The sequence below is a fragment of the Eucalyptus grandis genome, chromosome 6, assembly GCF_016545825.1.
Source record: "Eucalyptus grandis isolate ANBG69807.140 chromosome 6, ASM1654582v1, whole genome shotgun sequence".
Taxonomy (NCBI): domain Eukaryota; kingdom Viridiplantae; phylum Streptophyta; class Magnoliopsida; order Myrtales; family Myrtaceae; genus Eucalyptus; species Eucalyptus grandis.
This window is the reverse complement of record NC_052617.1, coordinates 6915962-6932101: the sequence shown is the minus strand read 5'-3', so window position 1 is coordinate 6932101 and position 16140 is coordinate 6915962. Positions and strand designations below refer to the sequence as shown.

The window sequence follows — 16140 nt, the reverse complement described above, 5'->3', positions numbered from 1 at the left end:
CACTTTCCACTAACTCAAATCCTCACAACATCTTCCACAGGTCCAATTCATTTTCCGCCGGGTCCAAGCTCTTGCACATTTAATTATTTCAATTTCCGTCAATTCTCTTCTAATCAAATCCAAATTAAAGTCCATAAATTAATCCAAGGTTCCTAATAAGATTTGCAACACCCTTTGACTTTCAAATTTCGTAATTCAATTTCAATTTCACGGTTAATTTCACGGGTGCGATTTTAGCGCGCCTAATCCACTGAGTAGCTTTTGGGAAATTTTTCTTGCATCCGACCCGATGGTGATCGGTCCCCAAGTCCGACGCGGTAAAATTCCTTAATTACTCGCTCAATAAACTAGTTCTGTGAGTGGCCAACTCGAGAAACGAGCTATATGCACATGAGATAATGCCGACTCAATTGATGAAAATAAACTTGAGAAAAATCGGGATGTCACATATAGTGTTGTTTTAAATAGTAGGAATCGAGATTGTAATAGGCTATTGACGATCGTGTGATGACGGTTGTTATTTGCCGATAGCTAGGGCATCAAATTGGTGATGTCAATTGCCAACATTGGCAGAAAAAGTCAATGGTCAGAGAAAGGAATTCTGGTAGGTTCAAAGGAAGATGAACCTCATGGGGAAGAAGATGAAATAGAAAGGGCGGAAAAAATAATGGGCTGGATATAATATAAGATGGGCTTGGGATAGTTTTGGAGTTAGGCTTGGTTTAGAATAAATAGATCATGACTTAATTTTTTTGGGCTGAAATTTGAATTGTGTGAAATGGGCTTGACTTAAGAACTCAATCCATGCCATTGTATTTTTGGAAACTCTTTTTCTTTTTCATAATTCTTTTTTATTTTTATTTTCATGGTCCTTTATTTACATGTTCATGCTCTTTTATTATTGTTCTTATTTGTATTTTTGCTATATTTTAAATTTTAAATTTTTATTTATTTAGCAAAAAAATTATTTTTTGATTGTCTTTTTATTTATTTCCAGGCTACAGAAGAGAAATGTCTTATAAGGAAAAAAAAAAAAAAAACAGAAAAAGGAAAACCTTGAATGATCTCGTCTCTAATTCGATTTTTTTTTTTTTTTTTTTTTTTTTTTTTGTTCATGCTCACACTGCTCAAGGCCTTGCATCGGAAGCTGCTCGTGGTAGCTTCCACTTTTGCTCCTCTCCGTCATCATCAATCTCGACTATGGTTAGTATGGTCCGGTGGGCCAAGGCGGCATGGGACATCAACAGAAGGGCTACAAAGTTAGCTACTAGGGTTGCCAAGTTTGCCGATGTGGTTTGTTGCTTGTGGGCTCACAAGAGAAGAGAATTGTAATGATGCTTTTGTGTGCTTTGTTCAGTGAGTCAGGTGGCTGGTTATGGTATCTATAGGAGACTTTGTAGGGTTTTAGTAGCTATCAGAGAGGAAAAAGAGAAACCTGCTGTTGAGATGAACTTAGGATTTTAATGTGAGCTGACTTGGCTTGAAAGAAGAGAACGGTTTGCCCAAGCTGAGATGAACTTAGGATTTTAATTTGAGCTGACTTGGCTTGAAAGAAGAGGACGGCTTGCCCAAGCTTAAATGTGTTGGAATGGGTCCAAAAACTCACTTTTTTTGTGTACTCATATTTAGTGGATTCAAGCTACCCATTGAGAGGGTTCTTGGTTCTTATTAAATCTTGTCTGCTAACCTTATACTAGTTGGGTTTCACTGATATGTTATATGTCGCACATCCGCAACAACACTACGCTATACTGCACTACCCTCTACAGTGAATATAGTTGGCAATTTCTTATTCCCAATGGCCAAGTCTCTTAACGGGGAGAGGGATGTACACGAGAAGAACAGAGAAAGCTGACTCACTTTAGTTTTGAATTGCGAATTTGTGATTACAACATTAGCAGAGATAACAAACACAATCAAACAATAATGCAATTGGTCTCCAAAAACGTGGTGCTCTGTCTATGATTTCCCAAGTAACTGTTCGTGAGTCTTCAAGCCACATCCGTACTGCTGCTGCTGCTACCATTGTAAGGGCTTCAATCATCGTCTTTGAACTCTCTGTCCACCCAAAATATATATGAATTACATGAGCATCACCAACCTTATAAGGCCAACCAATTTGTAGATTCAGTCCTGATACTAATGGAAAATGTGCATTATGGTTCTGTGAACATTCCATGGCTGATAGAACTTCATATCCTACATCTCCTTCCACACAAGATTTAACTGCTTATTCACAGCATACAGACAGATGTTGATTTGTCACCTAGACCATAGCATGCAATTACTCGTGGTAGGGGAATCAAACTAAGATGCAGCACTATCCAGAAAGTGGTAAGGATGCCGTAGGCTCAGTCAGCTAGTTTGCACCGGGATGCGCTTGAAAGCATTCCCCTTTTTTATCATTCAGTATTTGTCACGGGACAGTAATAATTCTCTCTCTTGTGCATGTAAGTCACTTAGCCAAAGACCAACAACTGTTTGAAGGATTTTGTTAACAAGTGACCCAACATCCAAATAAAGAGTAATTATCATTTCTAACGCACTGTCTCTCTCGTATTATGTGCAATCAGTTCATTGGAAATGAGCATTATTAAGTATGACTAATGACTGCTTGGAGGAACTCGTTAATAAAATCCTTTTTTGAGCTAGGTTTTGTTTTGTGCTGGAACCAAGTGCAACATCAGCAATGATTAATTGAATGAAGTAATTGAATCATCCATTTGTAGGATGTATGTCGTTTTCTTTCAGGATAAACGAGCACCTTAGGACTTGTGTGATATCTTAAGTCCCGATATAAAGACTGAATCAGTGTACCCGCTTTGAGGTTCACAAGGGGGTACAATAATGCAGTATATCCCTGCTGTTGTTGTCTGAATTTCTGTCATGATAAGGCCCGACAGTTTCGTTGCCTATTTCAAGTAACTTATGTGGATGACTATAGCTTAAGCTTCGGTCTAAAATCAATATCCAGGAGTTTTTCTCCATGAGAGAATAAACAGAGATTCAGCTGAGAGAAGCTTACCTGCGATCAAGGTATCTGGGTTGAATCCCAGATCCTTGACATGTGGTGCAAGTCAAAGAGCCAGCCCCATCGCAATTGATGCAGCGCGACACTTCCTTCTCGTCCCCTCCAAGTTCCACAGTCACAGTGCCGGTGCCCGTGCAGAATCTGCACCTTTCTGGAGATGGCAACACTTTCTCAGAATACGGAATGAAATAAAATACGTTACATCAAATTTGGACTTTAACTATATACAATAAACCGTGAGTTGCATCAGTCGGAATTAGGTACCCAGCAAATCCACAACACCGACAGCTTCACAGCTAAAGCTTATATTTGGACTCCTTAGAGTTCAATTTTCACTGTCATGTTTGAAATGAGAATCTTCTTCATTTTTCAAAGTCAGCAAATACACATACCATCATTAAAGTGCTCAGTTGATCCTATGAAGGCAAAAAGAGATCACTTTGGAGTTCACCGGGGTTCTAGCTCGAGTGAAGCAAAGCGATGTACTTAAGCAGTTAGCGTGGAGTTCAGCTCCAAATTCCCGAAAGCTCATAAGAGCATCTTTTAATGAAGATGGAATTAAGCCCCGCCACCCCAGAAAAAAAAGGAGATTATCCAATAGCACTCATCATGCCGCACAGGCGTGCATTCTGAATTTATCTCAATGGGTTCCATTTTAAGGTAATCGACAAGAAAGCAAAATCCTCGCCGAATAGAAACTACCATCACGTAAGCAGCTCGCTCATGATCCAGCCGATGCAAACTACTTTATACTTCTTAAGACAGACAAATGATTAAGCACTGACATGTGTCTGGATCTATCGAGTCGGATCGTATTAGGAATGCAAGACTATTCAATGTTCTGCCATAAAGCAATGCAATTCAACGAGTACAGAACGACCCGAGAATCTTCATCAATTCAAACATGTTAAATAGTAACCTCAAGCATCAGGACACTACCACTCAAGAATCAACACTATGTCAAAAGGGGGTGTCCGAGATAGCTTACGAGCGCCGGATCCATCGCAAGGAAAGCACGGCTGCGTGTTATCCCTCTTGGCCTGAGAAGAAACACAAATTTTCAACTCCCGAATGAGCACACGATCAAAAAGCTCGAAGAACTCCATAATTTGTTCAAAACACATCGAATATTAGAGATGCAGAGAACACTCACAGCATTATCAATCTGCGACTCGTAGAACGCCGGAACGCCGATACCGACGGCCACGCTCACGAGCCCCACCGATATGGCCACAACCTGGACACCCAGAAAAGAATTAAACGCCATTTCTGCAGCGGGGAACGAAAAGGGCAGTGGGAAAAACGAACGGTGTTCTGGTCGAGATCGACGGCTCTGATGCGCGGGTAAGAAAGGGGCGGGGAGGAGCGTCGGTGGGCTCCGGCGGGCTTGGCGGACAGGGAGGGGGAGCGCTTGAGCGGAGAAGAATGGAGGAACGGAGTCCGGAGACGAGGGAGCGAAGGCGCGAGCGACATGTCTCAATTCTCAGACACGAACGCAGAGAAGCATCGTTTCGCCGCTCTCCAAGAAAGCTGAGGCAGAGCGAAGCTCACCGGCGCCACGAGTTTCGGAATTTCTGGATATGTGGGGCTGCTGGAGACGACTCTATCGCGATTGCCACGTGGCCATTGCACCGGCGCGGAGCAACGGACATTTCTCGCCTGGAACCGGCTTCAGCGGATTCTGGTCCATGGTGACCGTTGATTTTGCTTTCGAGTCTAGGTGAGGCCCGCAAAATCAACGTTGCAGATCGGACCAGATTCGGTGGGCTCGTGTCTAGAGAAGAGATTTCCGTCTCTTGCGCTTAGCGCATCGTAGTCATGTTTGGTGATTGTTTTTAACTCTTGTTGAGGAAGGTGACGCGAGCTATCTCGCGAAACAAAATCTAATTTTGGAAACTAGCCTCTTGAGTTATCATGAGAAAAGTGCTAATTCATATCAATATATATATGGTTTCAGCCTATTGTATCTTTATAATTCCTATTTTCCTCGTGCTACATCCATTCATATTATCTAAAATTGTTATATTTAATATTGCCGACAAGTCTCGTGAAAAACAAGTGAGAAAGTGGCGCACCAACGTTAACAAAGTTAGCGTAGCTTGAGCTCGAGCCTGCTCAACTAGAAGAAACATGGAGTGATCACCATTTGTTTATAAGAGAGCGCTTCAATGAGGTGTGGCTCTTAATAAGCTTTCATTTTAGCAGATGGTGTGGGAATAATGAGCCGACAATGACAAGTGCATCATACCCGATGTCTTATGCAACATGAGAAAAGGCAAAATCTTGATTTTTTTTTTTTTTTTTTTCAAGAATTTTGATTGAGATGCGTCAAATTTACAAGTTACAACCTTGCTAGTGTACTTAAAACAAGCTTGGCCAAGAGATGATCAATAATCTTAAAAGATCAATCTACCCAATTAATTTTCGAGATGATGGTTGGGCATATAAACACGACTCACTTTTGAGAATATTACATACGGCCTATCACATCATTTGGTACTCTCGATATTCAAGCATTACTCTTGCACCATGCAGTCAACGTAATAAGTAGTGGGCCTGGCCCATCATTGTGACCATTCCTGCGATAATCTAGATCTGGGTCGAGCCCAAGTAATCTACATGGCCCGGACATTCAATTTTCTGGTTTCCCTTCATTTTGCATTCTTTCCCCCAAACCACAGCCGTGAGAGTTAATGTGCTCTATAAGCAATAATTGTTCCTTATTTATACAACAGGCATATGGACCTTGCCTATAAGATCTTTCAGTAGCTTCTAGTATGAAATCACAACTCAAGAACGCGTCGAGGAGTGGATCATCCAACAAGAGGTCAGAATTAGCGGCTTCCGTATGTTAACTTTGGCGGAAAGTTAATCTAATTTACTGAGCTTTGACATTGCCACAGGTATGGATGAGTTGCTTTGGGCTTGTGATTATCAAAGTGCACTGGTCTGAACTTTTTCTGTAAGCTTCACAAGCGACACTCTCCTTCAGCGAGCCAAAGTCGAAATGAACGGGATCCTAGGCGCAAAGAGTGGCAAAGCGAAAGGGGGAAGCCAATCAGCAATCAGTAATGTGGTCCAGAAAGTTTCTACCAGCCCCTGTTGCAGGACCTCTATTTCTTGTGTAGCATGATTATAAGTACTAATCAGGGCACATGATTTCTAGGGCCTCTCCATTTTAACTATACCCAGTTTGCGAACCGAAAAAAAAAAAAAAAAAAAAAAGGTGATTAAACGATCGTGATGTACTCAAAACCGGGTATTAATCCACTAATTGATTGTTAACACCCAGTGGAATTTTCATTCAGAAGGTCATCATAACAAGCACCTCATTGCAGGGATCAAAGATTTCACTCAGCATCTCCTTCATGCTTCTGTCGTTCTTGCTGCAGTATCTAAGAGAGACTAGACAGTAGACACGGGCAGCCTTTTTTTTCTCTTCCTTTCTTTCGGGGTTGTGGGGAACGAAAAGGAAAGATGAAAGCGACGTGCCAACAGACACAAATAATTGGGAGCACATGAAGGAATTACACCTGCAGGCGAACTGGGGATCATTGGCATTGTACACTCGGCCCCAGTGAACTGTCCCTTCGAGGAAAGCCACGCGTTTCTCGGAGGATCCACCACCATGTTCCGCTCGACCGAGCTAGGTGGTCCTTGGCCTGAGTACCTCAGTGCCATTTCGACTCCCAGTAGGTGCTGCATATACCTGGCTTCCGCTATCGCTAAGCTTGGGTTGAAATGATAGTTGCCACGAACAGAAGACTTTCTTTACCTACGACAGGACGGCTATACTTTCTCTCCCTTTGAGGATGTATGAGTGCATGAACTCGTTCCGATGTTTTGTGCATTCTATAATCATTCTAAAAGACAGCACGCCACACGCGCTCGAACCTACAAAATAGTATTCTTCCCACAATGTTTTTGCGCTCGTCCTAAAGACAACGACAATTACTGCTGCTGCTGCTGCAGCTCCTCCTCCTCCTCCTCATCTCTACTGTGCTCATGTTGTGCTCATGTTGGTGCTCATTTGCGCAATGTACCACACCATATAGCATTGCAGGAGCATAGCACCGTCCTGAAGGAATTTTCATCGCGCCTAGGTTGCATTCAATGATCGCACAAAACACCAACCACAATAAGGCCGGTGACTAGGCCATGTTTAGAAATCATGGGAATCGACGGAGGCCATTGTGTGCCGGAAGTCGACTCTCACCTGAAACCGATCAATCTAGCCATGAGCAAGTTGAAGTTGGATTGACCGGGCTGAATCAACCGAAGAAGGCAGGCAAGACCTAAATATGCCTTACATCCTCCTCACAAAAATTTCGCAATTTACCACAACTCCCCTCCTCCCCAAACATACCATAAAATCTTTCGGCGCCGTTCTTATTGAGCTTATCCATTCTACTTTTTTACGTTAATTACAGTAAATATGCGGATCCCGAGTCCTGTTCCCTCTTTAGTTTCCCCTAGTTTTCTTGCACAAGTGATAAAGTCACCGTAACAAAAAAGAAGATCAAATCTATATCCATAGATAGGAATAAAGGCCTTTTCCCAAAGTCATGAACACAGTGGACTGTTTTCTTTAAAGCACGATTCCACGCCCAATTATTGTCACCTTATAAAAGGACTCCGGTCGTGACTAGACTTGTCAGAAGAATTAGAGAAATTAAACGACACAAAAGCCGCGATTAATTATATTTCAACTAATCAACCTAATACTTTGGACTAATGGTGATTGGTGGGGGAGCACCAAATTGTCTTGACGCACTTGCTTTTTAAATCCATGATAAAATATGGCGATCGATGCACCAATGTACATATAAGGAGACGAATCGGGTACGAAGTTAACCTTATATGGGGGCTTATATTCTATGATCGTGATTAAAAGTATATTATTATATATGGTACGACGTAGGGTTAGGACATAAAAAATGGCACTAGTGCCGCAAGAGCACGGGTCACATGCTTTTAGGAAAGCAGTTCAACCGAACCGACCTTTTCATGCATTTAAGAATTGCATGTTGTGTCAGTCGACTGGCTTGCAATTAGGCCTTCTTTTTTACGGTGGGGACGACGCCAACGGGACCTCGGAATCGTTACATACGTCCCCTCTCTTCTTAAGCTTATTCAATCTCTACGGCCTAACCACTGGGATTTCTTGAGTGTGGCCACCCTTCCAACAAGGGAAGGGGAGGTGAGGTCAAATCTCCACCTACCGGGAGGATGGGGTGGGGATGAGTAAGTTTCAAGAGTGGGTTTCGACTCCCACGCCTGTAAGAGATAGGACAAAAGTACGATGAGTGAGTGTAGAGTAGGCATAAAGTAGGACTGACCAAAAAAAAAAAAATCTCTACGGCCTAAATTCAATTCGAAAACATGAGAAATTAGCTAAAAACCCAAGTTTAGGTTGAGTATTTATTTATTTTCACTAAAGGCGCGCACATGATAATCATTCTCTTTCTAATAAGATCTATTTTTCTGTTATCTTAAACAAGTTTTGAACAAAAATTTATTTAGTAACGCAATTTCATTTTCTAATTATGGAACAAATTTTTAGTACAAAAATAAGTTTGAAATAGAAATAAAATAATTTTTTTTTCTCATTACTTGCCGTTGCTACTAGTTATTTGCTCATCTATTCTTTGCCTCTCCCACACGGCTACTTGGGAAGGATAAATTTTTGTGTTGTTATTAATAAATTTTTGTTTTATAAATAAAAAATTTATGTTATTATCAAACGCATATTTTGTTCAAAATCTTGCCTAAGAAATAGAAATAGAAATAAATAACCGACTAAAAGTTATGTTTAGAAACAAAATGGTTATCATTTACACTCTAGATATTTTGGATCCGATTGAGATGAGGAGATTGAGGCTAATAAAAACTTTCTAACTTCGTCCCCCATCTCCTTATTTTTGGGAAAATCTGGCGTTATGCAACATCATTTACGTCTGCCGTCTTATTAAGGTAAAAAGAGATTGAGACCCCACAAGAGCGATGAAGCAAAGAGAAGAAGGTCCCCGGCTCGGGACAAAGGTGAAAAAAGAAGGAAGGGGTGGTACGATTTGAAAATACGACAAGGGAATGGACCCGTCTAAGAGTGGGGTGAAAAGTAGCATTATCGAAAACTTTGTGGGGGGCAATTTACATGTGTTTTCATCCACCTGTACAAATCTAGTCGTTAGTAGTGTCCATAACCATTACACGCTCTTGTCCCCCGCTAATGGAGCCCACCTCGCTTTTTCCGCCCTCCCAATTTATCATCCCAAATGACACGAAATCTAAAGCCTTGATGAAGGCAATCACGACAAAATATTAAGATTTCACTTTATATTATGACCGTTACATTTCGACCGGGATCACGCCAATTCCTCCGCAAAGCACCGACATAGCACCATACATGGCAATGACATGATGTTTAATGATGTTTAGAATGTGAAATGATGATCATTTTGTTTTTTAGTGTAATTTTTTACTTTATTTCTATTTGTCGAACGAATTTTCAAATAAAAATATGTATTTAATAGCAACATAAAGTTTTTGTTTCCAAAATAAAAACTTATTCGATAATAATGTAAAATTTCTCTCCCCTAAGCATAAGTGAGCAGCGGCCGAAAACGTTTGGCAACAGAGGACAACAGACGACGTAACATGAAGGATGATGGTCAATTAGTAGTGGGAATAAGTATAGTTCGTCTTCATATTTAATGGAGCAAAGAAAAGAAGCAAAATCAGCGTACGTATCAAATGTCAAATGACATGTCTAGCATAATAAGCTGCTCCATTGCCATCCGGGGGAGAAGAGGGCTTATCACGTAAAAGAGCAGCAATCGGGTGCGAGCACGGTTTGTCCCGCCTCACGCCAACCGTCCGTTGCAAAGGGAGCGTCGATCTCTAGCCGTCAAATCCACTCTACCTCCACCAGTCGGCAGACTCGGCACCATCATCATCATTGCCTTCCATCCGTAACGCACATCTTCCATTTTCAAGCCCTCTCCGTCTCCGGGCCCACCACCATCAGCTAGTCCACAGCCCACAAAAATAAAATTAAAAAATTAAAAAATAATTTAAAAAATGAAAAATTGGGTTAGAGAGTTACGTATTATTTTCTGATGACGCCCCCGAGGGCATTTTCAAAAAAATTCTCAGAACCGGTGCGGGATTCTCTCTCTATCTCGTTCTCTCTCTCACCGTCTGCACTCTGCGGAGGGTGCCCTGCCTCGCCGCCGACGCCCCAACGGTTCGCCGGAGCGCCTCCGCGGTGCCGGTACGGACCTCCCACCGGCGACTCCCCTCGCTGTCATTGGTGATTTGCTCTCGATCTCTGCATACACCTCCGTCGGCCGCGAGCTCTCGCGCTCGTTCCGACGTTCGGCGTCTCTCCTTCGCCCTGGTTCGCTGGAGACTGTAATCGGAGGTGCGAAGTGATTTCCGAGCCGGCGTTCCATTTTCTCCGGTGCGGTAGTGCGTTCGGGGGTAGTTACTGTGAGGATAACTTGCTGAGTAGATTTGGGCGAGATGAGTCGCGGCGGTCTTTCGTTTTCTCTTGCAATGGCTGTGTCGTGCTTCCGGATTCAGATTAGTCGATCTGGATCGAGGCGTTTGGGATTCTCATTCCTTAGTCGTGTTCTCGAGATGAGCATTTTTCGGTTGCGTAGGGGACTCCGAATGGTTTTGAGATATTCTGGCCAATTTCTTGCCCTAATCCTTTTGTGTTTCTGTGGCTATTTGTTCGTTTGCTTCCTCGAATCTCGGCATTCTCGGATTTTCTGTGGCTTAAGCTATCCGGATGCCGAGAAACTGAGAGAGCAATGTCTTTGCGGCTGCGGCTTCCTTTTCGCCTGTTAGATTTGGATTCGGCTCGATTGAACTCTTAGGCGCACTGTGGAGAGAAATTTCTCTGTCCCGAAGTGGCCTAAACGTGTAGTTTGGCTTGGAAAATCGGGTTCTTCACAGAGTAGTTAGGGCCTTACTGGTCGAGAAATTGATATTGATCGTGATTATTATGTCTATAGAGACCTGCAAACTTTTTAATCTCAGCTAGGCTCTGTATTTTATGTGATTGAAACTGAGCTATTTTTGGTTTCTCCGCGTGTATGTAGGTCTACAACATGATTGGATCCTTTCTTACCAGAGGACTGGTGTATGTATTGGCTAATCCTCCCTTCTTTCTTTTTCTTGGAAATTTGTGAAGGAACTTATTGGTTTGATGGTAAAATATTGACTTTTAGCTCTTGCTCTCGGACAGATTGGCCTTTGGCTATGCCTATCCGGCGTATGAGTGCTACAAGACCGTCGAAAAGAATAAGCCAGACCTCGATGGGCTTCGCTTTTGGTGCCAATACTGGTATCTGGCCTTTGCTGAAATTGCTTTTTGTGTCCTCAACGTCTGTGGGAAATTTCTCTCGTTGTTGATTTCTCTTGCTTATGAGCTGCAGGATTTTAGTAGCTCTCTTGACAGTTTGCGAGAGAGTTGGCGATACTTTTGTTTCATGGTAGGTGTTCAGTCAGCATCCGGAGTGCTTTTTTGTTCTTCGACTGCAGTTACTGGGTTCTTATACTGGTCTCTGTCTTTTCTTTTTTTCCTATTGAAGGGTTCCTATGTACAGTGAAGCCAAGCTGGCGTTCTTTATATATCTTTGGTATCCTAAAACGAGGGTACGTAACTTTCTTGACATTGGTGGCATATTGATTAGTTTCTATTTAAATTGTTGTTTTTGATTTCTTGCGCCTTTTTCAATTACCAAGTCTGTCTTTGATCACTCAGAGTCAAACTCGGTAGAACCATATGATCTTATCTTTCATGTGTGTTTTTGACAGGGAACAACCTATGTCTATGATTCATTCTTCAGACCTTATGTTGCAAAGCATGAGAATGACATTGATCGCAACTTGCTAGAACTGAGGACTCGAGCTGGAGACTTTGCGGTTATGTACTGGCAAAGAGCTGCAAGCTATGGTCAGACAAGAGTTTTTGACATTTTGCAGTTTATAGCTTCTCAGTCAACACCAACGCCACGCCCTGCCCAGGTATACGTAAATGCCCTACTTTTAATCAAGCAAGTTCTGTGTGCTGCAAAAATATTGACTCGACAGTTTCTTTGGAGATCGGACATCATGATGTCACACTCTCAAGTGTCAGAAAAGATGCTAAGATCTTCTATGTTTATGATGGGAATCAATGATGTGAGATTTCCTTTAACGCTTTTAGCAATATGTCATACTGAAGTTTGATGTAAGAAAATTTCTGATTTTCTGTGGTTAACTACACGAGATTAAGTAGGTGCTTTGATCTTCTAGGCAGCAATTTAACCGGGCGAGTTTCTTTACTTTCCTAGTAGACCGCAAGAGTCATTTCTTTGTATCCGAATCATGAACAGGTTGCTGATCCATGAGTTGTGGTGTTCTTGTCATAATACATTCTAAGACTGTTTTAACTTTAAACTTGCATGATTAGATCAGGAATCATATCAAACTACACAAGATGCTTTTGTTTTAGGCAATAACTATCTGATATTGTGAGTTACAGCCACCACAGCGAGGTAATAGACCTCGCCCAGGGCCTTCTGCTGTGAATCGCCAACCCACTTCTAAAGTTCCGGTTGAGAATGAGGAGCCGCCATCCCCCACTTCAAGTACATCATCGATGCAGGAGCAAAGGGACGTGGCGGAAGTGGCAGGTCCTTCGAATGTGCCCAAAGCAGTTCCTGCTCCATCAGCTCCACCAGCTACGAAGACGGCCCCGGTTTCAGAAGATGCCACCCAAGCCACGTCTAGCGAAGCTGCGGCTAAACAGATTGAAGTTCAGCCATCTACCTCGACTGAAAACGGCAATCCTTCCCCGAAAGAAACCATCATGGAAGGGACAATTTACCGAACACGTGCCAAATTGAGGAAAGCCCGTGCTGCCCCTGTCAGAAAGGAAACGGATTCGGAGACTCTTGACGTTGGCTTGCAGAAGAAGTAGAATTTGGTTGGTTGGTGGTGGACCAGAACTGGTTGTGGAACCGAATGATGTTGATGTAAATTTGTTATGCCGTGGCTCTCATTCTTTACATTGCCTTTGTTTTTGGACATGCCCTCACTCATAAAAGGAAAGGGGACTTTGATATTTTCAGTGGCGTTGCTGAGACGAGACCAGATCTCTCTCTTTAATTGATATCACGGGCGGTGCAATTTTTGCTGTCGGGCAGTTGCTTCTCGTGACATTGTACATACGAGGTTTATCAATCTTTGCCTTGGCTCTAGCTTCTGGTCCTTACTTCATACCCGAGAGGATGCTTGGAACGCTGTCGAAATGGGGAAACGAAAATGCTTCGTGATAGCTTATTAGTAAGGGGGCAGGATGGCTTTTATGGTGGTCGTTGACTTGCACGGGTCGCATTCTGACCTTGAAATGATTTTAGGAGTCCAGGTCGTCATCGGAATCATCTAATGATTGCGTGTACGTCGAACTGGAATTTCTCACTAATTCTCGCACTTGGTTAGAAAATATAATGGTCTTGCCTTTTCTATTATCCTTTTGAGGTTGGTCGCTGTCTAGGCTGTTGGATTGCGATTGCGGTCGTTGAGCGCTCGCGGAGTCTTTCCGTATATGTCCATTTTCCAAGCAGTTCAAGCAAGTAGTCCATCAATTGGATAATGTAACCTTCGCCAATAAAAGGGAAGATTAATCGTAGACGGAAACAACGGTGGACGAACAAAAAGTAGACCGGCAATGAGATAAATTCCACACGATCTCGGCATAAGGGGGTGCGGCAAAATAAAAAGAAAAAAAGTTCAGATAAAATTTCATATGCTACTATGACATGAGATATACTTGAATCACCACACATATAGTTACTGGTATGATATTTATAGATTAATTGAGGGAGGTATTGTCTATTTTGGGTCATCCCATACCAAAGATCATCCATATCAATAGTGCTCGCGCATGCTTAATTATTGCCATTACATCAAAAAGCATTCCTGTAAGTGTATAATAATTTTCACATATATATCTCAAAAATATTCTTCCCTATTTGATACACAATCCCATTCATTATTACCCATTTGCCATCTTGAAAGTCTGGCTCTGCTAAGAGCCGTTGCTTATCTAAACTCTCTAGCTCAACAACTACTCCCGGCTCTCGTCTAATCGAATTGTTACAATCGGGATTTTGAATTTTTGGGTTATTAAGGGGCACTTTTAGGCGTAAAACATAACCTTTATTTTTTTGCTGAAAATACAGCCCAAATTGCATGATCATTGGACTATGGCTCGAATTCCACACACCAATCCCGCCAGCAAATTAACAGCTCTCAACATCTCACGTCCTTCTCTACGAAAGCTTATCAAAAACATAAAGAGGTTGTCACTAATGTTTGAAGACAGAAAATTTAATTTACTTCCAGTCTCGGACCGACGCCACTTCTTGGCGATGCGAATGTCCCTTCCTCTTGGACAAAATCTCTCCGAGCAGAGGGATCAATGGCTTCTTCTTCTTGGTCGTCTTCTTGTTCCCTATCGAAGGATGTCCCTGCCAAGCTTCGTTGTCGCTCTGCGGAGTCAGCACTCGGTCGGCAGCAAACGTCACATACCTCTTCTCAGCAAAACCCGTCTTCTCGTCGTCGAACCACAGCGCTTCTGCACGCTCAGACTCGGTCGGAGCTTCAACGGGCTTGACGTCTTTGAAATCGTCTTCTTCTTCTTCCTCTCCTTCCTCCTCCACCTCTTCCAATTCGGGTATCACGTTGATGGGGTGCTTGTAGGGTTGGTGCTTCTTGAGCCGCGCCAGCTCTAGCCTCGTGCGTTCGAGCTCTTGTTGCAGGGAGGACAGGACGTTGGCCATCCGCTCGCCTTCTTCTCTCGCTTGCTCAAGCCTTTGCTTGGCTTCTTCCAGTTCTGCTGTGATCCTCCCAATCCTGGAGGCTCCTCCTTTAATCTAGAGGTGTAACCAATAATTTCTGATTACTAATTTCAATCTACTTAACCAACTATCCGATAGCGAAGCTACCCTATATTGTTAGTGGAATTATCATACTATCTAGCTATGCATACTTCACAATAATATCCATAAATAATATATATATATATATATATATATATATATATATGTATGTATGTATGTATAGCATTTAATATGTCAGATTAACGTATCTTTCTCTTTATCAAGTGGACCCGACTTGGTCGCAAAAGAATAATATAATGTAAGTTAATTTTATTAGCAAAGACAGTCCACTTGGAACCGATTTGTTTGTAAGGTACAATTTAGATGCTTGCTTCTGATTGCATCCACTTCTCGCTGACAGGAATTAGCCAAACCGAAAGCCAAAGTGACTATTGATCCCCCAATAAAGTTCAAGTTGAGCAATATTCCATGTCTTGCTAGAATAATGAAGTTCAATTGAGGCAGGATGGCTAATAAAATGTGCATCTTGAACAATTAGACTTTGATTACCCGTTACGATACGTCGAGAGACGGTTGTGAATTTATTTAAATTAGCAGATAAAGGTCGTTGTCATTTCCTGTTGTTTGATCCCTTTCAAAAGAGTTCAAAGTTCCAAAAAAATGTCACCATCGAATAAACACGGCAATCAGTGAGCAGATGTAATGATATGTATGACCCGACATTGGAGCCAGCTTAAAGTAGAAGAAGCACTCATGATGTGTGGTAATGAAGTAGAAATGAGACCAGGCAGCAAAGCGACAGTAGTTTGTGAGGAAATCAACTGAACGAGAGATTGCGACATGTTCAACAGGAGCTTCGAACTTACGTCTCTGGTTTTGTTGCCGGCGTAGACCTCCCCAGCCAAGACCCGCTCGCCAAACAGCGAGACCGCCTCCCTCACCGACCGGAAAGGCGGTCGCGTGTCGATCTCCGCCCTCTCTTTGTCTCCTCCAGAGTCCATGAACGCAAGTATGAATGTGTATGTGTGTGCGTGAGAGAGAGAGAGAGAGAGAGAGAGATGGTGAAAGGTGGCAACAAGGATGAGCTTCTTATTAAGTTTTCAAGAGAGAGAGATGGGAGAGGAAAAGGAGAGAACGGTGGTTGCAGGTTGTGGGAGAGATATTTGGTTAAGGCAAGGGAAGGGAAGGGAGCAACAAGAATATCAGGGAGAG

General features: G+C 42.5%; 3 protein-coding genes across 3 annotated transcripts; 1 reads left to right on the top strand and 2 right to left on the bottom strand.

The window, feature by feature from the left end:
* Positions 1-1840: 1840 nt before the first annotated feature.
* Positions 1841-4614, bottom strand: LOC104448144 (protein SPA, chloroplastic). The gene is made up of 5 exons (XM_010061928.3): positions 4340-4614; positions 4185-4268; positions 4020-4071; positions 3026-3182; positions 1841-2058 (listed from the first exon to the last, which is right to left on the bottom strand). The coding sequence occupies exons 1-5, from the start codon at positions 4502-4504 to the stop codon at positions 2037-2039; spliced, it is 480 nt and encodes a 159-aa protein (XP_010060230.1). The 5' UTR covers positions 4505-4614; the 3' UTR covers positions 1841-2036.
* A 5549-nt stretch (positions 4615-10163) lies between these two features.
* Positions 10164-13252, top strand: LOC104448143 (HVA22-like protein i). Its single transcript, XM_010061926.3, has 7 exons — positions 10164-10454; positions 11140-11180; positions 11286-11384; positions 11476-11532; positions 11632-11695; positions 11858-12067; positions 12567-13252. Exons 2-7 carry the CDS (start codon positions 11149-11151, stop codon positions 13002-13004), a joined length of 900 nt encoding a protein of 299 aa, XP_010060228.1. The 5' UTR covers positions 10164-10454; positions 11140-11148; the 3' UTR covers positions 13005-13252.
* Positions 13253-14223: 971 nt separating this feature from the next.
* Positions 14224-16140, bottom strand: LOC104448142 (WEB family protein At1g75720). Its single transcript, XM_010061925.3, has 2 exons — positions 15795-16140; positions 14224-14961 (listed from the first exon to the last, which is right to left on the bottom strand). The coding sequence occupies exons 1-2, from the start codon at positions 15927-15929 to the stop codon at positions 14422-14424; spliced, it is 675 nt and encodes a 224-aa protein (XP_010060227.2). The 5' UTR covers positions 15930-16140; the 3' UTR covers positions 14224-14421.

Excerpts from the sequence above, each read along its gene's own strand:
- LOC104448144 (XM_010061928.3), bottom strand. The coding sequence starts at position 4,504 with ATGTCGCTCGCGCCTTCGCTCCCTCGTCTCCGGACTCCGTTCCTCCAT. Across the intron at positions 4,072-4,184 it reads AGTCGCAGATTGATAATGCT|GCCAAGAGGGATAACACGCA; the intron begins GTGAGTGTTCTC and ends GTTTCTTCTCAG. Across the intron at positions 2,059-3,025 it reads CCCAGATACCTTGATCGCAG|AGAGTTCAAAGACGATGATT; the intron begins GTAAGCTTCTCT and ends TTGGGTGGACAG.
- LOC104448143 (XM_010061926.3), top strand. The coding sequence starts at position 11,149 with ATGATTGGATCCTTTCTTACCAGAGGACTGGT. Across the intron at positions 11,385-11,475 it reads CGCTTTTGGTGCCAATACTG|GATTTTAGTAGCTCTCTTGA; the intron begins GTATCTGGCCTT and ends TATGAGCTGCAG. Across the intron at positions 11,696-11,857 it reads TTTGGTATCCTAAAACGAGG|GGAACAACCTATGTCTATGA; the intron begins GTACGTAACTTT and ends TGTTTTTGACAG.
- LOC104448142 (XM_010061925.3), bottom strand. The coding sequence starts at position 15,929 with ATGGACTCTGGAGGAGACAAAGAGAGGGCGGAGATCGACACGCGACCG. Across the intron at positions 14,962-15,794 it reads CCGGCAACAAAACCAGAGAC|ATTAAAGGAGGAGCCTCCAG; the intron begins GTAAGTTCGAAG and ends TTACACCTCTAG.